General features: G+C 36.3%; 1 protein-coding gene across 7 annotated transcripts in view; it reads left to right on the forward strand.

Annotated features, from left to right (window-relative positions):
• RALGAPA1 (Ral GTPase activating protein catalytic alpha subunit 1) overlaps window positions 1-25,870 on the forward strand; it is a 311,458-nt gene that overhangs the window by 201,433 nt on the left and 84,155 nt on the right. For 6 of the 7 annotated variants that reach the window (XM_030930785.1, XM_030930789.1, XM_030930788.1 and 3 more), the window contains exons 31-34: window positions 4,729-4,863; window positions 5,580-5,763; window positions 15,099-15,960; window positions 17,605-17,676. In XM_030930785.1, the coding sequence (XP_030786645.1) occupies window positions 4,729-4,863; window positions 5,580-5,763; window positions 15,099-15,960; window positions 17,605-17,676 (1,253 nt within the window). Of the gene's footprint in view, window positions 1-4,728; window positions 4,864-5,579; window positions 5,764-15,098; window positions 15,961-17,464; window positions 17,554-17,604; window positions 17,677-25,870 lie in introns of those variants that run through there. The other variant, XM_030930791.1, reaches the window with a different exon arrangement.

The following is a 25,870-nucleotide window of genomic DNA, read 5'->3' on the forward strand; positions in this document are numbered from 1 at the left end:
TTTCATTTCCCAATTTTTCATTTCATTGATCTTTTGTATTTTTGCCATTTCAGTTTTATTTATTTCTGCTCTGGATCTTTATTATTTTTCTTCTGCTTACTTTGGGTTTGGTTTGCTCTTGCTTTTCTGGTTCTTTAAGATGCATTGTTAGGTTGTTTATTTGAAGTTTATCTGCTTTTTTTATGTAGGTGCTTATAGCTGTAAACTTCCCTCTTAGTACTGCTTTCACTGTATCCTATAGGTTTTGGTATGTTGTGTTTTCATTATCATTTGTTTCCAGAAATTTTTCAGTTTTTTTCTTAATCTCTTCATTGACCCACAGATCATTCAGGAAGATATTGTTTAATTTCTTTTTTTTTTTTTTCTTTTAAGACGGAGTCTCAGGCTGGAGTGCAGTGGTGCAATCTCGACTCACTGCAAGCTCCACCTCCCAGGCTCATACCATTCTCCTGCCTCAGCCTCCCAAGTAGCTGGGACTACAGGCATCCGCCACCACACCCAGCTAATTTTTTGTATTTTTAGTAGAGATGGCGTTTCACTGTATTAGCCAGGATGGTCTCAATCTCCTGACCTCATGATCCACCCACCTCAGCCTCCGAAAGCGCTGGGATTACAGGTGTGAGCCACAGAACCCCGCCAGTATTGTTTAATTTCTAAGTGTTTGTATAGTTTCCAAAATTCCTCTTATTTTTGATTTCTAGTTTTATTCCATTGGGGTCAGAGAAGATATTTAATATTGTTTCAGTTTTTAAAAATATATTCAGACTTATTTTTTGGCCTAACATATGGTATATCCTTTAGAATGTTATATATGCTGAGGAGAAAAATGTGCATTCCACAGCCATTGGATGAAATGTTCTGTAAATATCTATTAGGTCCATTTGGTCTGTACTTCACATTAAGTCCAATGTCTCTGATTTTCTGTCTGGATGAAATGTCCAGTGCTGAAAGTGGGGTGTTTAAGTCTTCAGCTATTATTGTATTGGCATATATCTCTCTCTTTAGCTCTAATAATATTTGCTTTATATATCAGGGTGCTCCAGTGTTGAGTGCATACATATTTATAATTGTTTTATCCTCTTGCTGAATTAACCCCTTTATCATTACATAATGACCTTTTTTGTCTTGAAATCTATTTTGTCTGACGTAAGTGTAACTAATTCTGCTTTATTGGTTTCCATTTGCATAAAACATCTTCATCCCTTTATTTTCAGTATATGTGTGTCTTTACAGGGCAAAGTGTGTTTCTTGTAGGCAACAGATCATTGGGTTTTATTTTTTAATCCGTTCAGCCACTCTCTCTTTTGATTGAGTTTAGTCTATTTACATATTTACATTCAGTGGTTTTTATTTTTTATTCTTTTTTCTTTGTTTCCTTTTTTTTTTTTTTTTTTTTTTTTTTTTTTTTTGAGATGGAGTCTCACTCTGTCACCCAGGCTGGAGTGCAGTGGCACAATCTCAGCTCACTGCAGCTTCTACCTCCTGGGTTCAAATGATTCTCTTGCCTCAGCCTTCCAACTAGCTGGGACTACAAGCACACACCACCACACCTGGCTTTTTTTAGTTTTTTAATAGTGTTAGGATTTCACCATGCAGGCCAGGCTGGTCTCAAACTCCTGACCTCAGGTGATCTGCTTACCTCAGCCTCCCAGAGTGTTGGGATTACAGGTGTGAACCACCATGCCCAGCCTCAGTGGTATTATTGATAAGTAGGTACTTACTCCTCCCACTTTATTTATTTTCTTGTTGTTTTTCAGGCTTGTCATCTTTCTTTCCTTCCTTCCTGTTTTCCTTTTAGTGAAAGTGATTTTCTCTGGTAGTATGGTTTTGTTTCTTGCTTTTTATTTTTTGTGTATCCATTGTATGTGTTTATATTGGAGGTTACCATAAGGCTTGCAAGTAATATCTTATAACCCATTATTTTAAACTAATGACAACTTGACACTGACTGCATAAACAAACAAGCAAAAAGAAAATAACAACTCTACATGTTAACTTCATCCCCCTGGTTTGTAACTTTTTATTCTTTCTATTTATATCTTATTGTACTGTCCATGTCTTGAAAAGTTGTTGTTGTTATTATTTTTGTTTGGTTCATCTTTTCATCTTTCTACTTCAATATGAATAGTTTACACACTACAATTACAGCATTATAATATTCTGTGGTTTTCTGTTTACTTACTATCACCAGTGAGTTTTGGACCTTCAGATAATTTCTTACTGCTCATTAACATTCTTTTCTTTCAGACTGAAGAAATCCCTTTAGCATTTCTTGTGGGACAGATCTGGTGTTTGAAATCCCTCAGCTTTTGTTTGTCTGGGAAAGTCTGTATTTCTTTTCCATGTTCAAAGGATATTTTCACCAGATATATCATTTTAGAATAAGGTTTTTTTTTTCCTTTAGCACTTTAAATATGTCATGCCATTCTCTCCTGGCCTGTAAGATTTCTACTGAGAAGTCTGCTTCCAAATGTATTGGAGCTCCATTGTATGTTACTTGTTTCTTTTGTCTTGCTACTTTTATAATCCTTCTTTTATCCTTGACCTTTGAGAGTTTGATTATTAAATGTCTTAAGGTAGTCATATTTGGATTAAATCTGCTTAGTGTTCTATAACCTACTTGTACTTGAGTGTTCATATCTTTCTCTGGGTTTGGGAAGTTCTATGATTTTATCCCTCTTAAAAAACTTTGTGTCCCAATCTATCTCCTCTTTAAGGCCAATAACTCTAGATTTACCCTTTTGATGCTTTTTTTCTAGTTCTTATAGGTGTGTTTTATTCTGTTTTTCTTCTTTTGTCTTTTGTCTCCTCTGTGTATTTTCAAATAGCTTGTCTTCAGCCTTACTAATTGTTTCTTCTGCATGATCTATTTTGCCATTAAAGAACTCTGATGCATTCTTCAGTATACTAGTTGCATTTTTCAGCTCCAGAATTTCTACTTAGTTCTTTTTAATTATTTCAATCTCTTTGTTAAATTTATCTGATAGAATGCTGAATTTGTTCTCTGTGTTATCTTGAATTTGATTGAGCTTCTTCAAAACAGCTGTTTTGAATTCTCTGTCAGAAAGGTCACATCTCTGTCTCTCTGGGATTGGTCATTGGTGCCTTTTTTAATTCATTTGGTGAGGTCATGTTTTCCTGGATGGTCTTGATGTTTGTCAATGTTTGTCGGTGTGTGGGCATTGAAGAGTTAGGTATTTATCATAGTCTTCGCAGTCTGGGTTTGTTTGTCTCTCCCGCTAAGCATTACCTTTTCTGTGTGTATTTCTGCATCCTTTCTTTTTACTCACTACTCTGATCTACCAGTAAACTTTTTAAATTTTCTCACACTTAAGGTGGACCTTTTCTTTCTGGCAGGCTTTTAGATCAGTCTTAGTTTCACAGCAAGTTCCCATCTTCTCTCTTTCACAGTTTTTCCCAAACTACCCTTGCTTTTCATGAAAACCTGCAATGGGAGAATAGGGGAAAGGTGCTGGGATTTGCTTCATATTTTTCTCATATAATTTGAGGCTCGGTGCAGTGGCTCATGCCTGTAATCTGAGCACTTTGAGAGGCCAAGGCGGACAGATCACTTTAGGCTGGGAGTTTGAGACCAGCCTGCCAATATGGCGCAACCTCATCTCTCCTAAAAATACAAAACTTAGCCAGGCACAGTGGCACATGCCTATAATCCCAGTTACTTAGGTGGCTGAGGCACAAGAATCACTTGAACCCAGGAAGTGAAGGTTGCGGTGAGCTGAGATCACGTCACTGCACTCCAGCGTGGGTGACAGAGCAACACTGTCTCAAAAATAAAAATTAAAAAAAATAGATAATTTGGAGTTTGGATGTTCTTTGTCTTCTGATAATACGGAAGCTGTTGGTTTTGTGAGGTTTTATTGGACCTTCTTATTGTTCCTTATTTTTATTTTTATTTTTTGGAAGATATGTTAGGAAATGTAGACCAGAATTACTTGAGTTGGAGAGTTTGTCTTTAAAGATTAGCAGGTCTCTTGGTGCTATTTCATTGTCAGTTTCATGATACTATTTGTGATGCTTTAATACAATGAATTCTGCTATTTTATTCCTCATTTTGTATAAAAAGTGTCCTGTTTATAGCATTCATTAGTTTAAAAGTGTCCATCCAGGCATGATGGTGTGCACCTGTAGTCCCAGCTATTTGGAAGTCAGAGGCTGGAATATTGCCTGAGCCCAAGAGTTCAAGGCCAGCCTGGGCAATATAGCAAGACTCCGTCTCAAAAAAAAAAAAAAAAAAAAAAAAACGCGTTCAGTAGATTCATTTAGTAAAATGAGTAACAGTTTCAAAAAGTACTTAAGGTAGTCTTACTGGCAGGATATTCAGTGAGATGTTGTTAAGTTAGAAAAGGAAAGTGGAAGTGATTTTAATATATATGGACTTCCATTTGTGTTCCATTCCTTGTGCAATGAAGTAAGTATAGTTAATTGATATGTATTGTCTTTTAAGCTTGCTGTTTTTATATTAATTTTAACATTTCTGTTTTTATTATACTTACTGTTTCATTATGCTTGCCCTGACATATGAAAGAGAAACCCACAATAATGTTCATATACAATATCTTAAAGTCAGTTCGATCTAGGTAAATATTAATAGTGGAACTTGGGTTGATGATTCCAGAAACAAATTTTGGAAACTCAAGAATAAGAAAACGAATTTTTAAGAAGCATATATTTTATGGATGTGCAATTATAATTATCCTATTGTTACAGTTGGTAGTATCTTTACTTCTCTGCCTTCTGGACTGGATCATGGCCTTACCTCTAAAGACACTGCTCCAACCATTTCATGCTACGGGAGCAGAAAGTGATAAAACAGAAAAATCTGTTCTCAATTGCATTTATAAGGTAAACTTTCTTGCTTTATTATTTATTTGGTAACCAAGAGTTTTTAAAACCTAGTGAAATAACATTTCTCAGTATAACGTTTTTATTCTTTAGAGCTAGAAAATTTCTAAGGACACAGATTTAGCTTACAATGCCTAAGGGTAATTTAAAAATACTTCCTACAAGACACTGTTGTTTCATTGCAAAATTTTGAAAGGAATTAGATCATTGTTACATATGAGTATAATTAAATTTTAGTCATTCTTTGTAAGAGGTATTGAATTTTACCTTGATTTTTTTTTTTTTTTTTCTTTTTTTGAAACAGAGTTTCGCTCTTGTCGCCCAGGCTGGAGTGCAATGGCTCAGTCTCGGCTCACTGCAACCTCCGTCTCTTGGGTTCAAGCAATTCTCTTGCCTCAGTCTCCTGAGTAGCTGGGATTACAGGCGCCCACCACCACACCTGGCTAATTTTTGTATTTTTAGTAGACACAGGGTTTTGCCACGTTGGCCAGGCTGGTCTGGAACTCCTGATCTCAGGTGATCCACCTGACTCGGCCTCCCAAAGCACTGGGATTACAGGCATAAGCCACCACGCCCAGCGTAATGTTTTAAAATATTTAAAATATTTGCAAAGCTCTTGTGTTACCGGTTGATTTTTATCTTCCTTTAACTTTTATGTATTTATTTATTTATTTTTTAAGTAAAACTGGGTGTTTTCTTTTCCCCTGTATTTTCAGGTTTTACATGGGTGTGTTTATGGAGCTCAGTGTTTTAGCAATCCAAGGTATTTTCCCATGAGCCTCTCTGATTTGGCATCTGTAGATTATGATCCTTTTATGCATTTGGAAAATCTGAAAGAGCCTGAACCTCTGCACTCTCCTGACTCAGAACGATCTTCTAAACTCCAGCCAGTAACAGAAGGTAACATGAATTCTCTTCAGGACAATATTGTTGCTTGGGTTCTCTCTCTCAAGGTATATAACTTGAGGCCATGGGTGGAAATGTTGGAGAAGGAGAATAGTCTTACTTTGTAGTTGTTTAACCATGTATGTATAGCACAAGTTCATTATTAATTAAAGAAATAACTTCACATGCACAATTACTAATATTATATGTTGACATTCCTTTTATGCAAATTCAGTATTCCTTATCTGAAGTGCATGGGACCAGAAGTGTTAAAGATTTGGGATTTTTTCACCTTTTGGAATATTTGCATTATACTTATCAGTTGAGCATCCCTAATCTGAAAATCCAAAATCTGTAATGCTCCAATGAGCATTTCCTTTGAGCATCATGTCAACACTCAAAATTTTTGGATTTCAGATTTTCAGATTAGGGATACTCAACATGCACTTCTGGCTAAATTATTCTCAGAAGTTCTTTTTGATATTTTGTATATAATGGAATTTATATAGAATAAAAAATTTAGTTTTGGAGTCTGACCTGAATTTTGACTCTCAATTGCTGAGTATCTGTTTTCTTATTTGTAAATGCAGATAATATTAGTTTCCTCTAATTTTTTTTAAGTACTAAGTAAGATAATATATGTAAAGCCCTTTGCACAATCCTTACTTAGTACATAGTTAACTCAGTAACATTTTTAAGCCACGTTGTTTCTACATTTAGAGCATTCTCTCTCTGATAGAAGAGAAAGATATAATAGAAGCAAATAACATTATAATATGAGTATAACAATAGAAGCATATATAAGATATAGAGGTAAACTAGAGGAACCCAGCAATTGCTGAAGGTTTTAAGAAGGGGAGATACATGATATAATTTATATTAAGAGCACTTTTGATAATAGTATTTTATAGGAGTCGGTAAATTATGGCCCATGCCTACTGCCTGTTTTTATAGTTTTATTGTTATACATCCATATTGTCATTATGGCTACTTTTGTATAACAACAGCAGTATTGAGTAACAGAGATTGTGTGGCTCACAAAACCACAAATATTTATTATCTGGCCCTTTATAGAAAAAGTTTACTGACTCCTAGTATATTAGATTGAATTGGCCAGTTAACTCAGAAGCAGAGCGACCAATTCTGAGGCTGTTACAATAGGTTAAGCAACAGCTGCTGAAGGCTTAAACTAAATTTTTTGTTGAGTTACTGAAGAATGATAGTAGGAATGGAAGGACAAGGTGAACTTGAGACGTATGTAGGACGTAAAGTCAGAAGGCTTTTGTAAAGAGAAGAGGAATCTAAAATAGGTTTCTGACTTGGAGATTAGTTAGATTTTCCCCAAACTAGAATAATCTTACTAGAGTAAGAGTATTAGAGAAAGTACAGATTTGGGAGGGAAAATTAGTAGGGCAGTTGGAAATGGTTTAGTGTGGGGGAGCTACTAGATATTCATGTGAAAACATCTAATGGACAGTTAGTTGTATATACAAATCTACATCTTAGGTCTTTGTTATGAATATATATTTACATGTGTGGGTTCTGAGAAGAAAACATTGGAAAGGAAGGAAAATCAGGAGAGAGTAATTTCTCAGAAACCAAGAGAAGTTTTTTTGTTTGTTTGTTTTTTGTTTTGTTTTGTTTTTGAGGTGGAATCTCACTCTGTCACCCAGGCTTGAGTGCAGTGGCGCCATCTCATCTGCCTGCAACTTCCGCTTCCTGGGTTCAAGTGATTCTCCTATCTCAGCCTCCCAAGTAGCTGGGACTACAGGCATGCGCCACTGCGCCCAACTAATTTTTTTTATTTTTAGTAGAGACCAGGTTTCACCATATTGGCCAGGCTGGTCTCGAACTCCTGACCTCGTGATTCGCCTGCCTCGGCCTCCCAAAATGTTGGGATTACAGGCGTTAGCCACCGCGTCTGGCCGAGAAAACTTTTAAAAGGTTAGCCAACAGTGTTAAATGATAGATCAAGTACAAAGGTAATGACAAATGTATCAGCTTTAGTTCACCAGAGAAGTAGGCAGAGTCAGATGGCTGTGGTTTGAGGAGCAAGCAGGAAATAAGACAATGGAGTTGGCTGGCTGCAGTGGCTCATGCCTGTAATCCCAGCACTTTGGGAGGCTGAGGCAGGTGAATCACCCAAGGTCAGGAGTTCCAGACCAACCTGACCAACATGGTGAAAACCCATCTCTACAGCAGGGCGTGGTGGCGCATGCCTGTAATCCCAACTACTCAGGAGGCTGAGGCAGGAGAATCGCTTGAACTGGGAGGTGGAAGTTGCCGTGAGCCGAGGTCGCGCCATTGCACTCCAGCCTGGGCAACAAGAGTGAAACTCCGGCTTTAAAAAAAATAAATAAATAAAGACAGCAGAGTCATCCATGGAAAGTATTCTTTAAAGAAGCTTGACTTTAAAAATAAGTAAATAAAGGAAACAAAAATGCAATAAAACGGTTGATAAGCTAAAGGATGATTTAGGGTTAAAAGTTTTAGGGATGAAGAGAGTTGAACTTATTTATAAGCTGAGAAGAAAGTAAGTGGGAAGGGTATCATTAATAGAGTGAAGTCCGTGAGGGGATGAGCTAGAAAGTATAGGTGCTAGGATTAGCCCTTCTTCTGAGACCACAAAGAAGATGATTTAAGTAATTAAGATAATTGACAGAAGTTACTGAGGGCCTAAGAGAAAACAAAACCCACAAAGTTTTGGTTGCACCTATCAACAATTAGTAAGATGGGTGTGGCAGCGAAATACAAAGGAGCTGTGGATTTGAGAATATTGGTATACAGCTTAGCCATGGAACCTAGGCTTGATAAGGATCAAACTGCTGGCAGGAAGTGGTTAGCTTTAAGTTGGGAGAAAATAGAGTGATCTAGAGAGTCATAAAGTAGATATGGTTGGTAATAAGAAGTTAGAGCAGTGGTTGTCAGCCTTGGCTGCATATTAGAATACTGATGTTCCAGTCCCATCCATAGAGATTTTGATATCTTAATCTGGGATTTGCTGAGATTGTTTAAAGCTCTGCATGTGACTATTATGCAGCCACAGTTGAGAACCACTGAGAGCATCATTAGTATATTAGGACAGTTATTTTTAAAACTTTTTTTAGGTAGCAGAACCTCTTCAAATAAATTGTATAAGGAAGCTCAGTTTGGAAAACTTTAAAAAATAGAACCACAGCAGAGTGGAGGTGTGGGGTACTACCAGTTTCTTCCTGTCCATCTCTAAGGGCCTTCTCCAAGAACTTTACAAAACACAATTGGGAAGTCACTACACTAGGAGGTTGTGGTCAAAGAGTGGACTAGTAAGGAAACGTTTGATTTTTAAAGGTAGAATAGTTACAAATGAATAAAACATCTAAGATGTGTCCATGATAATGTATTGATGGCATACAATGAAAGTGAAAGTATGAACTTAGAGGCCAAGGAAGTTGAGCTAGGGTTTTGGTTTGACCATAAGGTACAGATAGTTTGTCTGGAACATAAATACCCTATGAAATAGGAATTTAAGATTTAAATTGTTTCTCAAATATAAAAGGGGTATAACAAGCAGTATAAAGCAAAAAAAAAAAATAGATAAAAGTTTATATAAGCAATTTAAAATTATATTTTTAGATTTAACATAATAAGATACCATGTTTATTTTACTTAAAAATATGGTTATGTGAAAATACTAGTTGACCTTTGCACATTTAAGGTATAAAATGGCAGTTTTTATTCAAGACAGCAGAGTATGTTTCAAACAAAGCAATAGAGTTTGCTTAGGTGAAAGGAAGTTTTAATTTTCGATTTTGTACAAAATTTACCGTACCAATATCAAACAGTCAGTGTAAAAGAAGCAAAGGAAAATATGTGAATAGATTAGCTTAATATTGATATCAAATACTCTGTGCAGTGTCCTTCTCTAAATGTATCAAGTTGTTCCCTTTGGACTTCCTCAAAGGTTTTAAGGACAGAACCTTTAAGTTTTAAGTGCAGAACCTTTTAGGAACAGCTGTGAGCTAACAGCACCTAATTCTCTGATCTGTAGTGACTACATGCTCTGGGTGTTTTTTAATGTGGCAAAAATGAGTGATCATTGTGCCCTTGTCTAAGGCGTGTTTCATCATCTTCAAGTACTTTTTTGGCCAAAGAATTCTAAACATTGAGTGTCGCTAATAAGCTCAGTATTGGATTGAACAAGTCTGATTTGAGAACTATTGGCAGGAGTATCTGTAATTATTAAATTTACTAAAGCATAAAGCAAGGTAGTGAAGTTGGCTTTTTGTCAAATGGCAGTAGTCTTATTAGCAAAAAGTCATCATTTGCTGGGTCAGAGTGAAAGGAGGCTCCAAAGGATTCATTCTGTCCTAATTATAGTTTCACCTATACTTATTATGCAAAGCTAATATTTAAAGCATTTGCCAAAATTAACTTCCTCTGCGTGTTCTATTACAGTGCAGTGAATTGCAGCAGCTTTTTATGTCTTGCTGCTTTTGTATTCCATAATAACCTGTAATTACGGGTTTGCTGCAAATGCTGTAGGGTTTGTTTAATCTGACAATCTGAAAAGACAACCCTGAATAGACTTACACAAAGCCTTAGAAGCATCGATATCTCCATTTTACATTTTCTCACAAGACTGGTTATTTTAGAATTTTATTTTAAATATCTAAACTAGAGAAATTCATGTCTTCTTTATATCTTGGTAGATAAGTAGAAAAGAGATATGTATGTTCTATAGTTTATAGCTCAAAAATAAGTAAATAAGTTTAGTGCCCAGTTAACAATTTGAGAGATTTTTATACTTTTATATATAGACATATATCCTGAATTTAGAGAAGCAACTTAGGGCAGAAAATGCTTTACCTATATCTGAGATTTAAATTTATTCTTTTCATGTTTTCAATGTGGGTAATTATGACAGACTTGTGAACAAGCTCATTTAAACTGCGTACTCACTGTCTCTACCTTTGGGAAGAAGATATATGGGATGGACTGGTACCTGGGCTTGGAGGTTTATGTTTTAAGGAAAGACCTGGCTCATTCTTGGAGTTTATTTATAAGTAGGTTTGAAAAAGAAACTCATAAGACCTATGTTACTTATAATGCTCTTTAAATTGAATGATTTTTTATTGTTTCTGTTATTTCCAGTTTTGTATGTAAGAGTTTTTAACTCATCTTTACAAATAAATATGCAATTCTTACAGAAAAATGGAGTTTAAGGAATCTTATGTATTTGTGATCATGAATCACAGAGCAAGTCAAAGCCAGGGATTCTTCTCTTTTCTATGGTTGTTTCTTTTAAATTATATTCTTTCCCTTCTTCAGAATGTAAACTTCTATGTTATGCAAAGAGGATTTAATGCTTAAAATGAGTCATCTATTTAAGTATATCACTCAGAAGGGAGAATGAAGAATAGAAAAATCTTTTTCTATATTAAAAATTTTTAAATGACTAGTTTTAATTTTTGTTACCATTTAAAATTCGATTTAGTCTTGATATTTTTCCATTGATCTTTGCTTTTTATTTAGTAATTTATGCTAGGTATACTTTTTTGAATTTCTTATACACAGAGAAAAATAAATTTTGAATTCATTGTTTCCATATCTCACAAAGAAAAAGACAGTTTAACAAAAGAGAAAAAAGTATGGAAATTAGAGCTACGGTAAAGAGGGAAATAACACTGAGCTGGGAAGCAAAAGACATCTCCTATGGTAGGCAAATCACTTAACTTTGCAAACCCATTTGTCCTCATGTGCAAAATGAGGACTACCAGCTAAATTATCCCCTGATAGTGTGAACATTTTTTATATTCTAGGTTACAATTAGGGAAGGGAAAGCAAACACTAGATTCAAGCTGTTTCTTGTCATATAGCTCAAAATACTTTTTACTTTGCTTACATTCTTAAAAACAAAGGATTGAATTAGAGTTAATCATTTAGTGTTATTAATCTAGTGTTGAATGGCTGGTTATTAGTAACAATCATAAAAATAATTTTTAAAAATTTCAATATAATTGGAACTTTTATTTATTTATTTTATTTTTTATTTTTTTAAGACAGAGCCTCACTCTTATTACCCAGGCTGGAGTGCAATGGCGTGATCTCAGTTCACTGCAACCTCCGCCTGCCAGGTTCAAGTGATTCTCCTGCCTCAGCCTCCCGAGTAGCAGGGACTACAGGTGGGCACCACCACACCCAGCTATTTTTGTATTTTTTGGTAGAGACACGGTATCACCATGTTGGCCAGGCTGGTCTCAAACTACTGACCTCAGGTGATTGGCCCGCCTCGGCCTCCCAAAGTGCTGGGATTACAGGTGTGAGCCACCACACCCAGCCATTAATTGGAACTTTTAAACTAAGAAATGTTTGGCCGGGTGCGTCACTCACACCTGTAATCCCAGCACTTTGGGAGGCCCTGACTAGTGGATCACTTGGGGTCAAGAGTTCAAGACCACCCTGGCCAACATGGTGAAGCCTCTTCTCTAATACAAAAATTATCCAGGCGTGGTGGCACATGCTTGTAATACCAGCTATTTGGGAAGCTGAGGCACGAGAATTGCTTGAACTCAGGAGGCAGAGGCTGCAGTGAGCCGAGATCGTGCCATTGCACTCCAGCCTGGGTGACACAGCAAGACTCTGTCTCAAACAAAAACCAATAAATAAACTAAGAAATGTTTATATTTACATGTATGTAGATATAACTTGGTTGATAATGGGAAATTAAAATTTTGATACTCTGACATTTTAAAAGCAACCAAAGCCCAAAGGAAACTATTCTTTTTTGGAATTGGAGAAGATGGTATTAACATTAATGGCATAGCAGCTGGATGGTTGGTTTGCCTGTACCCAGTGGTATTGGTTCTGAATCTTGAAGGCTAAAGCCTTGAAATGTAAGACTATTCTTTTCTCTTGCCTCTTTTAAAGTGATTATACCGGCCGGGTGCGGTGGCTCAAGCCTGTAATCCCAGCACTTTGGGAGGCCGAGGAGATCGAGACCATCCTGGCTAACATGGTGAAACCCCGTCTCTACTAAAAAATACAAAAAACTAGCCGGGCGAGGTGGCGGGCGCCTGTAGTCCCAGCTACTCGGGAGGCTGAGGCAGGAGAATGTCGTAAACCCGGGAGGCGGAGCTTGCAGTGAGCTGAGATCCAGCCACTGCACTCCAGCCCGGGCGACAGAGCGAGACTCCGTCTCAAAAAAAAAAAAAAAAAAGAGAGATTATACCATCAATGCACAAACTGGTCTCCCTTTTTTTTGAGTTAGGTTTATTGAGGTATACTTTACATAAAATACTCTTTTTTGATGAGGGAATTTTTTTATTTATTGAGGTATAGTTTACATAAAATAAAATATTCTTTTTTGGTGAGGGAATTTTTCATATTGATTATGTTGGTGGTTACACAATTATATACAATTACCAAAAGTCATCAAACTAAACACGTAAAATTGGGCATGTATGTAAATCAGAACATTCTTAAATCTGTATCTGGCCCGGCTCGGTGGCTCACACCTGTAATCCCAGCACTTTGGGAGGCCAAGGTGGGGGATCACGAGGTCAAGAGGTCAAGACCAGGCTGGCCAACATGGTGAAACCCTGCCTCTACTAAAAATACAAAAATTATCTGGGTGTGGCAGCGTGCCCCTGTAGTCCCAGGCTGCTCGGCAGGCTGAGCAGGAGAATCACTTGAACCCGGGAGGCGGAGATTGTAGTGAGCCAATATCGCGCCACTGCACCCCAGCCTGGGAGGCAGAGTGAGACTCCATCTCAAAAATAAAAAAATAAAAAATTTTAAAAATCTGTGTTTATTGTGACAAATCCTTATTTGTTCTGACAGGCCCTAGTGTTCCCAACTGATTAACTGTCAGAGAATATAAATACTCAGACAAGATCACTCTGTTACTGTGGTAGAATAATACAGAAACACAATCACTCTGTAATTACGTCTAAAATTAAGTAGAGACAAGAATGTTTTAAATACACACACACACACACACACACACACATCCCTACCTAAACATCCTAACATGAATGACTAATGCTTCTTTACCAAAGACAACTCTCCTCCTACCTGTTAGATGAAACGCATTAAGGCAACAGTCAACTAGTTGTCCCCACTTCCTGACACCACTCAATCCCAAACTGGCTTCCACATCAACACCCCTCAGAGTCACAGTCTTTAGCCCTCCTTAGATTGGCAGTCTTTAACTAGTTGGCTTTGACAAATTATTGTCTATCTCCTGTCTCCTTTTCCTCATTACTCTCTCTGTGTTCCCTGTCTTCCTTCTCCCCCTCTCCTCCCTTTTCGTCCTTCTTCAGATTCTGACATTGGGCATCTTGCCTTTCCAAGCCTCTTAAACTACTATATTCTTTGAGTTTTCTCTTTCGACTGTTCCCTATGATTTTTTAGTTATTTGTATGAATATGCTTCTTACCTGTTTTCCTCCCTATTGTACTTGAGGAAAAAAAAATATTTCTTGCATATAACTGACTGCTAGACTATACCACATTGACCCTGAAGAATACCTTAGAAAAATATAAGTAGGTCCAGCAAATATTTTTGTTTTTAAAATAAAATCTCTTGTGCATACAGGTACTGGCTATACTGACTTGCTGTTTAAATTTATTCTGATTCCCAGAGTTTACTTGGAATGTCACCTTTTCTGAAACATTTTTACATTATCTGTAAAAGTCAGATTTAAATGACATTTAAGGCATCTACAAACTGTCTCTGAATCTGGAATCTATTAATGGAGATAAGAAACTTATCAGTTGAACAGATTTCATTGTGTTTTTGTTTTTGTTTTTGTTTTGTTTTGTTGTTGTTGGAGACATGGTCTTGCTTTGACACTCGGGCTGGAGTGCAGTGGCCACCACGCTGGGCTAATTTTAGTATTACTGTTATTATTTTTTTTTATAGAGACATAGTCTCCCTATGTTGCCCAGGCTGGTCTCAAGCTACTAGGCTCAAGCAATCCTCCCACCTCAGCCTCCCAAAGTGCTGAGATTACAGACATGTGTTACAGCGCCTGGCCATCTTTGGCTTTTTAACGTGCATTAGGGATTTCATGATTGGTTTATAATACTGCTGATTCTTCAAAAGTGATCCATATATAAGGGCCTTGGTTTAAATTATGGACCCATTAGCAAAAATTTCAGAAAGGGCTTCCTTATAAACAAAACTTCATCAAATAATGGTTTTCCTCCTTTTTTGCCATCATTACTGTGATATGGAATCTAAATTGGAAATATTAACAATGTGATAAAATCCCTGTTTGTTGTCTAATGTTTCATTGTCTAATGTTTCATTTTCATATGATTCCCTAGGAAGCAGCAATATTCCCATTCATTTATATTTTTTATTTCCAGTGAAAACTCAAATGCAGCATGGATTAATCTCTATAGCAGCCCGCACTGTTATTACACATCTGGTAAATCACCTGGGCCATTATCCAATGAGTGGTGGTCCTGCTATGCTAACAAGTCAGGTGTGTGAAAATCACGACAACCATTACAGTGAAAGTACTGAACTTTCTCCTGAACTCTTTGAGAGTCCAAATATCCAGTTCTTTGTGTTAAATAATACAACCTTAGTGTCCTGTATCCAGATCAGATCAGAAGAGAATATGCCTGGAGGAGGTTTATCTGCTGGCCTTGCATCAGCCAATTCAAATGTCAGAATCATAGTACGTGATCTCTCTGGAAAATATTCATGGGATTCTGCTATACTGTATGGCCCACCTTCTGTAAGTGGCTTGTCAGAACCTACATCTTTGATGCTTTCGTTGTCTCACCAAGAGAAGCCAGAAGAGCCTCCAACATCTAATGAATGCTTAGAAGATATAACAGTAAAAGATGGACTTTCTCTCCAGTTTAAAAGATTTAGAGAAACTGTACCAACTTGGGATACAATAAGAGATGAAGAAGATGTTCTTGATGAGCTCTTGCAGTATTTGGGTGTTACTAGTCCTGAATGCTTACAGAGAACTGGAATCTCACTTAATATTCCTGCTCCACAACCTGTGTGCATTTCTGAAAAACAAGAAAATGATGTTATTAATGCTATCCTTAAGCAACATACAGAAGAAAAAGAATTTGTTGAGAAGCACTTTAATGACTTAAACATGAAAGCTGTGGAACAAGATGAACCAATACCTCAGAAACCTCAGTCAGCATTTTATTATTGCAGATTGCTTCTTAGTATATTGGGAATGAATTCCTGGGACAAACGGTAAGCATAAGGGAGAATTTTTTTCTGTTTTTTTTTTTTTCGGTCTTATTCATCTTCTGATAAAGCATTTTATTTTCTGTTCTTTTCCTTACTAAATTGTATCTACCAATTAGTTCTTTGACTCATTTTTTTGCAGATTTTTTTTTTTTTGAGGCCACTGAGTTATATTGGGATTCAGAGGAATAAAATAATCCAGCAAATTATCAATATTTTCAAAATGACTAGTAGAACTATTTGACTTAGAAATTATGGCTCATTTTTCAACCTTCCTGTAAGCCTAATAATTTTTTTTTAGAAACCGCAGTATGATTACTTCTGGTTTGAATCAGGGAAATTAACTCAAGATTCAAGATAAAATCAAAAAAAGAATCTGAAGTTAAAAATTTTTTTTCTGATGCATGTTACAAAACCTTGTTAAAAACTTACAATAAACTCATGAGGTATTCAAGTAAGTTAGGTAGGAGCTAAATGAAAAGAACAATAGGCTTAAATCAGAAGACCTAGCTTAAAGTTACTTAACTTTTGAGCCTCAGGCTGCAGTCTACAAATTGAGAGTAGTTCCCACCTCACATACTGGGAATAATTAAATTAGATAATGTACATAAAACACTGGCATTGTACACTAATGTAGAGCATTATTAACATACATTTAGGTTTTAATTCCTATGTCACGAAACCCTGTAGGTAGTGGAAGGAGTGGTAATGTATTGTCATTTGTCAATTTATGGTAGGAGGGGAAGCTCAGATGTCAATGAACGAATAAATCTTAAAGTAATTCAAATGCATGTCAAGCATTGAAATAGAGTTCTGCTTGTTTGCTTAGTGTTTATACTCTTACTTGATTTAAACTCTTCCACTTATTAGAAGGGAATATCCTCTGCCTTATAGGAAAGCCTCTTATTAGAAGGGAGTAAGGAATATAGGGAAGCCATTTATTAGAAGAGAATATCCTCTGCCTTATAGGAAACGTTATATCTCAGGAACAGTTTGCCATATGGTATGAGCAAATATAGGTAATTGCCACTCAGTTATCGTATAAATGCATTCTACTCTCTTTTGCTGTAGAATGGTCCATATGTTGGCCCTTGGGAAAAATTAAAGATGAGAAGCTGTATTTTACTTCAGCAAGCATTGATTTTATGAAAATAATTTGTACATATTTAGCACCCATGGAAGGGATTTGGTAAAATTATTCACTGCTTTGTAGTCTAAAAATTATCAAACAAGGAAGAAAGAAAATTCCATCTGGATTACACTTGCTTCCTTGGTAATGATTTAGATTCTGTGAATATTTTATTTCTCATGAGGTACAACTTTCTCACATTTTTATGAGACTCTTGAAAAGAACCTACAAAGTACTTTTATCCATTTTCCTAGATATGAGTTTAGGAGGCTCACAGCATCTGCAAGGAAAGATTGAAGTGGCCAATTGATATGATCCACTAGCAGAAATGTATGAAGGCCTGGTGGAAATAATGACATATATTCTTTACGTTTTTTTTAGGGTCTGTTCTCCTTTGTGTTAGAAGTATGAAAAGGCAAGAAAAGTATAAAAGTTGCATGAGTAGAGTGGAAAGTATTTCCGGGACTGTCATGTCATTCACTGCAAAGGTGATGAAAATGTTTATAAATCTCTCTATTTAGGAGGAGCTTTCATCTCCTGAAGAAAAATGAAAAGCTACTTAGAGAACTTAGGAACTTGGATTCAAGGCAGTGGTAAGTTGTTGGAAAATCTTCACATAACTAGCAACTCTCAGGTATTTCTCTGTTTAGAATAATACTGTGAATAATATTTTAAATAGTGTATAATACTATGTTACTGATTTATAACTTTCTGAGCAATAATTTTTTTAGAAAATTTTAGGACTGCATAGAATGTTAGGTATCTTTGAATTGTTTATTTATGCCTTTTTTTTTTTTTTTTTTTTTTTTGGAGACAGAGTCTCGCACTGCCGCCCAGGCCGGAGTGCAGTGGCGTGATCTCGGCTCAGCCTCCGGAGTAGCTGGGACTACAGGCGCTCGCTACCATGTCCGGCTAATTTTTTTTTTTATTTTTTAGTGGAGACGGGGTTTCACCGTGTTAGCTAGAATGGTCTCGATCTCCTGACCTCGTGATCTGCCCGCCTCAGCCTCCCAAAGTGCTGGAATTACAGGCATGAGCCATTGCGCCCAGCTTGTTTATGCCTTTTTTATGCATTTCAGAATCATCTTTTGAATCACAGAAAACTAATTGGACCTGTAAAATGTCCTTTGGTTTTTCCCATATTTAGACAAACCTTAGTCACATCTCTCATGAATTAAATCCAGTGATTCTGACGGATTGGGAAGCAGGTTTGAAAAAAGCTACCCACAGGAATGCATAGTGAATAAGATGATTCAGACCATTCCCACATCAAACAATTCTTTATCTTCCTCCTCTCTTCTTTAAAATTTCTGTATTGAGCCATCTTTTCTTGCTCACCTTCAGTTTGAGAAAAGCCTTCTTTTTAAATCTATTTGTATATCTGCTTTCTGCCATCTCTGCCTGCTTTAGGATCGTCTTCAAAAAGTTATCTCCTCTTTATATTTCTTCTTGTTCCTCTTAATAAACATGTTTGTTATCTGCCTTTAAACAAAACAAAGCATAAAACAAAACTTTCCTCAGTTACTCTACTTTCCAGCTGTAGTCCTATCCAAATCTCTCATTCCTTTTACTGCCAAATGTATAGAGAAATATAATCTTTACTCACTTCCTGTAATTTCTAACTGGTTTTGGTTGTTGTTTTTAGCTTTTCTCAAAATGATCTTAGAATAATTATTTGGTTATTATGGAAAATATAAAACAAAAATATAATCCATATAACACTGTACTACTTTTTTTTTTTTTTTTTTTTTTTTTTTTTTTACTGAACTGGAATCATAGGGATATTACCAAGTTTTTTGTTTGTTTTTTTGTGTGTGTTGTATTATATTGTGAGCATTTCCTCAGTCATTTAGATATTCTTCAAAAATAATCTTTTTTTTTTTTTTGAGACAGAGTCTTGCTCTGTCGCTCAGGCTGGAGTGCAGCGGAGCGATCTCGGCTCACTGCAACCTCCGCCTCCCAGGTACACACCAGTCTCCCGTCTCGGCCTCCCGAGTAGCTGGGACTACAGGCACACACCCGCCACCATGCCCAGCTAATTTTGTTTTTGTATTTTTAGTAGAAATGGGGTTTCACCATAGCCAGGATGGTCTCGATCGCCTGACCTCGTGATCCACCTGCCTTGGCCTCCCAAAGTGCTGAGATTACAGGTGTGAGCCACTGCGCCCGGCCTAAAAATAATCTTTTATGATGCCAAGTTTTATGATTGTTGGACATTTAAGTTGTTTTTAATTTCTTGCCACATGATAGAGTCCTAGCAATAGAATTATTGAGGTCAAATCATATCAGGATATTTCATGCCATGTTTATTGTGAAATTGCTTCTATTAAGTAATAATTTGTAATTTCACCAACATTTTGTAACAGCACCTGTATAACTTCAACCTGGCCAGCACCGGATACTAATCACCCTTTTTTAACCTTTATAGTTTGAGAAGCAGATCATGGTACCGCTTTAAACTTTTTTTCTTTTTTGCTAGTGATGTTAATATTTTCCATATATTTGTATGAAATTTCCATCTGTTTTCAAATTATCTCTTGGTGTTCTTTTTCTAGTTTTCAATTTAGGAATTTTTCTTAATTGTAAGAACTCTCCGTGTGTGTGTGTGTGTGTGTGTGTGTGTGTGTGTGTGTGTGTTTGTGAGAGAGAGAGAGATTAACTTTTGTGCTATTTGTGGGAGCTTTCCTGGTTAGTTGTTTAGTTTTCAGTTTTCAACTTCAGATCATTTAACACACATATTTTTTCATTTTATGTATCATTTCTCTCAATTTCTTTCTTTGGATTTCTTGAATTATTTGTTGTGCTTAAACGTTCTGCCTTGAAATCAGTTAAATATTCTAGTACATTTCCTTATTTCTTTCTAGTTGTCTTTTTTTTTTTTTTTTTTTTTTTTTGTGAGACAGAGTCTTCTGTTGCCTAGGTGGGAGTGCAATGGCACAACCTCAGCTGACTGCAGTCTCCACCTCCCAGGTTCAAGTGATTCATGTGCCTCAGCCTTCTGACAACACATCACACCTGGCTAATTTTGTACTTTTAGTGTAAGAGACAGGGTTTTGCCATGTTGGCTAGGTTAGTCTTATACTCCTAGCCTCAAGTGATTCGCCTGCCTCAGCCTCCCAAAGTGCTGGGATTACAGGCATGTGCCATTGCGCCCAGCCTTTCCTTCTAGATCTTTATTTGATTGAGGTGGTAATTATTTTACATTTAATTCTGTATTCATTTTGAAATATATTCTGATTTGTGGAATGATAACTGGAACTAGTTTGAATGTTGAAAAACAGTCTATTTTAATAATTTGTTGAATAAACTATACCTTTGCCATTGATTTGATGCTTCCTTTATTAAATATTAAGCTCTCTGCTTCACAGCTGTTTATTTCTGTTGCTTTGTCTATCATTTTTATTTTATTTTTTATTTTTGTGGGCACACTGTAGGTGTATATATATATTTATTTATTTAACTTTTTTTGTATTATACTTTTAAGTTCTAGGGTACAGGTGCACAACGTGCAGGTTTGATACATACATATACATATGCCATGTTGGTTTGCTGCACCCATCAACTCATTTACATTAGGCATTTCTCATAGTGCTATCCCTATCCCAGCCCCCAATCCCCCAACAGGCCCCATTGTGTGATGTTCCCCACTCTGTGTCCAACTGATCTCATTGTTCATTTCCCACCTATGGGTGAGAACATGCAGTGTTTGGTTTTCTATCCTTGTGATGGTTTGCTGAGAGTGATGGTTTCCAGCTTTGTCCATGTCCCTACAAAGGACATTAACTCATCCTTTTTATGGCTGCATAGTATTCCATGGTATATATGTGTCACAGTTTCTTAATCCAGTCTATCATTGATGGACATTTGGGTTGGTTCCAAGTCTTTACTATTGTGAATAGTGTCTCAATGAACATACGTGTGCATGTGTCTTTATAGTAGCATGATTTATAATCCTTTGGGTCTATCCCCAGTAATAGTATTGCTGGGTCAAATGGTAATTCTAGTTCTAAATCCTTGAGGAATCGCCACACTGTCTTCCACAATGGTTGAATTAATTTACAGTCCCACCAACAGTGTAAAAGTGTTCCTATTTCTCCACATCCTCTCCAGCATCTGTTGTTTACTGACTCTTTAATGATCGCCCTTCTAACTGGTGTGAGATGGTATCTCATTGTGGTTTTGATTTGCATTTCTCTGCTGGCCAGTGATGATGAGCATTTTTTCATGTGTCTGTTGGCTGCATAGATGTCTTCTTTTGAGAAGCATCTGTTCAAATCCTTTGCCCACTTTTTGATGGGGTTGTTTGTTTTTTTTTCTTATAAATTTGTTTGAGTTCTTTGTAGATTCTGGATATCAGCCCTTTGTCAGAGGGTAGGTTATAAAAATTTTCTTCCATTCTGTAGGTTGCCTTTTTACTCTGATGATAGTTTCTTTTGCTGTGCAGGAGCTCTTTAGTTTAATTAGATCCCATTTGTCTATTTTGGCTTTTGTTGCCGTTGCTTTTGGTGTTTTAGTCATGAAGTCCTTGTCCATGCCTATGTCCTGAATGGCATTTCCTAGGTTTTCTTCTAGGGCTTTTATGGTTTTAGGTCTAACATTTAAGTCTTTAATCCATCTTGAATTAATTTTTGTATAAGGTGTAAGGAAGGGATCCAGTTTCAGCTTTCTACATATGGCTAGCCAGTTTTCCCAGCATCATTTATTAAATAGGGAATCCTTTCTCCATTTCTTGTTTTTGTCAGGTTTGTCCAAGATTAGATGGTTGTAGATGTGTGGTGTTATTTCTGAGGCCTCTGTTCTGTTCTATTGGCCTATATATCTGTTTTGGTACCAGTACCATGCTGTTTACTGTAGCCTTGTAGTAGTTTGAAGTCAGGTAGCATGATGCCTCCAGCTTTGTTCTTTTTGCTGAGGATTATCTTGGCAGTGCAGGCTCTTTTTTGGTTCCATATGAACTTTAAAGTAGTTTTTTCCAATTCTCTGAAGAAAGTCTTTAGTAGCTTGATGGGGATGGCATTGAATCTATAAATTACTCTGGGCAGTATGGCCATTTTCATGATAGTGATTCTTTCTATCCATGAGCATGGAATATTCTTCCATTTGTTTGTGTCCTCTTTTATTTTGTCGAGCAGTGGTTTGTAGTTCTCCTTGAAGAGGTCCTTCACATCCATTGTAAGTTGGATTCCTAGGTATTTTATTCTCTTTGTAGCAATTGTGAATGGGAGTTCACTCATGATTTGACTATCTTGTTTGTCTGTTAATGATGTTTGTCTGATAATAGGAATGCTTGTGATTTTTGCACATTGATGTTGTATCCTGAGACTTTGCTGGAGTTGCTTGTCAGCTTAAGGAGATTTTGGGCTGAGACGATGGGATTTTTCTGAATATACAATCATGTCATTTGCAAACAGGAACAATATGACTTCCTCTTTTCTTAATTGAATACCTTTTATTTCTTTCTCTTGCCTGACTGCCCTGGCCAGAACTTCCAACACTATGTTGAATAGGAGTGGTGAGAGAGGGCATCCCTGTCTTGTACCAGTTTTCAGTGGAAATGCTTCCAGTTTTTGCCCATTCAGTATGGTATTGGCTGTGGGTTTGTCGTAAATAGCTCTTGTTATTTTGAGATACATTCCATCAGTACCTAGTTGATTGAGAGTTTTTAGCATGAAGGGCTGTTGAATTTTGTTGAAGGCCTTTTCTACATCTATTGAGATAATCAGGTGGTTTTTGTCATTGGTTCTGTTTATGTGATGGATTACGTTTATTGTTTTGCGTATATTGAACCAGCCTTGCATCCCAGAGATGAAGCCGTCTTGATTGTGGTGGATAAGTTTTTTGATTTGCTGCTGGATTCGGTTTGCCAGTATTTTATTGAGGATATTCGCATTGATGTTCATCAGGGATATTGATCTAAAATTCTCTTTTTTTGTTGTGTCTCTGCCAGGCTTTGGTATCAGGATGATGCTGGCCTCATAAAATGAGTTAGGGAGGATTCCCTCTTTTTCTATTGATTGGAATAGTTTCAGAAGGAATGGTACCAGCTCCTCTTTGTACCTCTTGTAGAATATAGCTGTGAATCAGTCTGGTCCTGGACTTTTTTTGGTTGGTAGGCTATTAATTATTGCCTCAATTTCAGAGCCTGTCATTGGTCTATTCAGGGATTCAACTTCTTATTGGCTTAGTCCTGGGAGGGTGTATGTATCCAGGGATTTATCCATTTGTTCTAGATTTTCTAGTTTATTTGCATAGAGGTGTTTATAGTATTCTCTGATGGTAGTTTGTACTTCTGTGGGATTGGTGGTGATATCTGCTTTATCGTTTTTTATTGTGTCTGTTGATTCTTATCTCTTTTCTTCTTTATTAGTCTTGCTAGCAGTCTATCAATTTTGTTAATCTTTTCAAAAAACCAGCTCCTGGATTCATTGATTGTTTTGAAGAATTTTTTATGTCTCTATCTCTTTAAGTTCTGCTCTGATCTTAGTTATTTCTTGCCTTCTGCTTGCTTTTGAATTTGTTTGCTCTTGCTTCTCTAGTTTTTTAATTGTGATGTTAGGGTATCGATTTTAGATCTTTCCTGCTTTCTCTTGTGGGCATTTAGTGCTATAAATTTCCCTGTAGGTGTATATATTTAATGGAGTACATAAGATATTTTCATACAGACATGCAATGTCTAATAATCACATCATGGAAAATGGGGTATTCATTCTTTTTGTTATGTTCTAGTTGTACTCTTTTATTTATTTATCTTTTTTTCATGTAATCTTGTTCCTTCTAACACAGTCTTCTGGTTAGATTTGTCTATCATTTTTGTGTAACTATTACACTGTTTAATATAGCTTTATAATATATTTTAATATCTGATAGACCAAGTCTTCTTCCTCACCCCACCCACACACATTATTCCTCTTTTCTTTGATATTCTCACCTACGTATTCTTCCAGATACATTTAAAATTATGCTGTTGTTTTTCAGGAGAAAAAATCCCATTGGTATTTGATTGGATTTTCGATTAAACTCTCATGTAGAAAAAGCAGAGCACCATTATAATCATCAGTCTTCCCATTCATAATTATAGTATATTTTCATTTATTCTGAGACCCAGACATTGCTTGTTTGTATATTTCTAGGTGTTTTATTGTTTTGTTGATATTCTGAATAGGATTTTTCCCCCATTATGTTTTCTAGGTTTTTCTATTTTTAATATTTACTTTGTTTACAAACACTGAAATGAATTCTCTTATTGATTTTAAACATTTTATTGTCTGTCTCAAGATTTGTCTAGATATGTAATCATTATCTACAGATAATCTCCTTTCTAGTAGTTATGCTTGTTTTTGCTTATATCATGTCTTATTGCACTGACCAGAACTTGCAGGATAGTGTTTAATAGTATAGTAACAGTGGACGTCCTTGTCTTTGCTGATTTTAATGAAAACAACTCTTCTATTTCATCATTAAGGAAGATACTAGTTACTAGTTTTAAAAAGATAATTTTTATTATGCTGAGAAAGTACCCTGTTTTCTAGGAGTTCTTATATGGAAGGGATGTTAAATTATATCAAAATTATTTTCAGCATCTATTCAAATTTTCATATAGTTTTGATTTTTTAACTAATTGGTGTATATTGCATTTTAATATCACTAGACTGCTAATATAAAATGATATTTGCATTTTTGAGATAAACCCTGCCTGATCTTTTGGCTTCCCATTGTGTTAGATTTACCAGAATTTCATTTTGAGTTCAGGTATAGTCCACTACTAGCAGATTAGGTAGTTATTTTTTGTCCTATTCCTCTTATGTTTTTAGAATTGAGGTTATACCCAGCTTCATAACATGAATATTACCTGTTGCTTAAAATTTTGGAAGAAATCATAAAATTTCTAATTTTTCTTTCAGTTTGTTTCACCTTATTACTCTTCTCAGGTTTTCTTTTAGCTCTTGGGGAAATTTTACTTTTTTTGTTTGTTTGTTTTCTATTTTCTAAAAATCCATTTCATTGAGACTTCTAAATCGATACTAGTAGAGATTCATACATGGTGTTATAATTTTTATTAGATTTCCTTTTTGATTTTTGTTTTTTGTGTTTTTTTTTAATTTTCTTGATGCAGACAATCTTAGTCTTTTCAAAGAAACAGTTCCTAATTTGTTACATTCTGTTACGTTCTGTTTCTAACTCATTATTTTCTGTTTTGTTTTTTTCTTTTTTATAAAGTTTATTTCCTTTTCTTATATCTGGAATTGATTTCTATGTATCTTTGTTTTATTCTTTAACAATGAAATAATCTTAGGCTGTAAATTCCACACCCCTCTCCGCCCCCCAACCCCCCACACACACACACAACAGAGTTTTGCTATTGTCACCGAGGCTGGAGTGCAATGACATGATATCAGGTCACTGCAGCCTCTGCCTTCAGGGTTCAGGTAATTCTCTTGCCTCAGCCTCCCGAGTAGCTGGGATTACAGGCATGCGCCACCATGCCTGGCTAATTTTTGTATTTTTAGTAGAGATAGGCTTTCACCATATTGGCCAGGCTAGTCTCGAACTGCTTACCTCAAGTGATCTGCCTTCCTCAGCCTCCCAAAGTGCTGGGATTACAGGCATGAGCCACTGTGCCCAACCTAATTTTTGTATTTTTAGTAGAGACGGGGTTTCACCATGTTGGCCAGACTGGTCTGTAACTCCTGACCTTATGTGATCCGCCCACCTCAGTCTCCCAAAGTGCTGGGATTATAGGTGTGAGGCACCACTCCCAGTCCCCCTCCTGTCCATTCTTGAAGTCTC

Source organism: Rhinopithecus roxellana, chromosome 5 (genome assembly GCF_007565055.1).
Source record: "Rhinopithecus roxellana isolate Shanxi Qingling chromosome 5, ASM756505v1, whole genome shotgun sequence".
NCBI lineage: Eukaryota > Metazoa > Chordata > Mammalia > Primates > Cercopithecidae > Rhinopithecus > Rhinopithecus roxellana.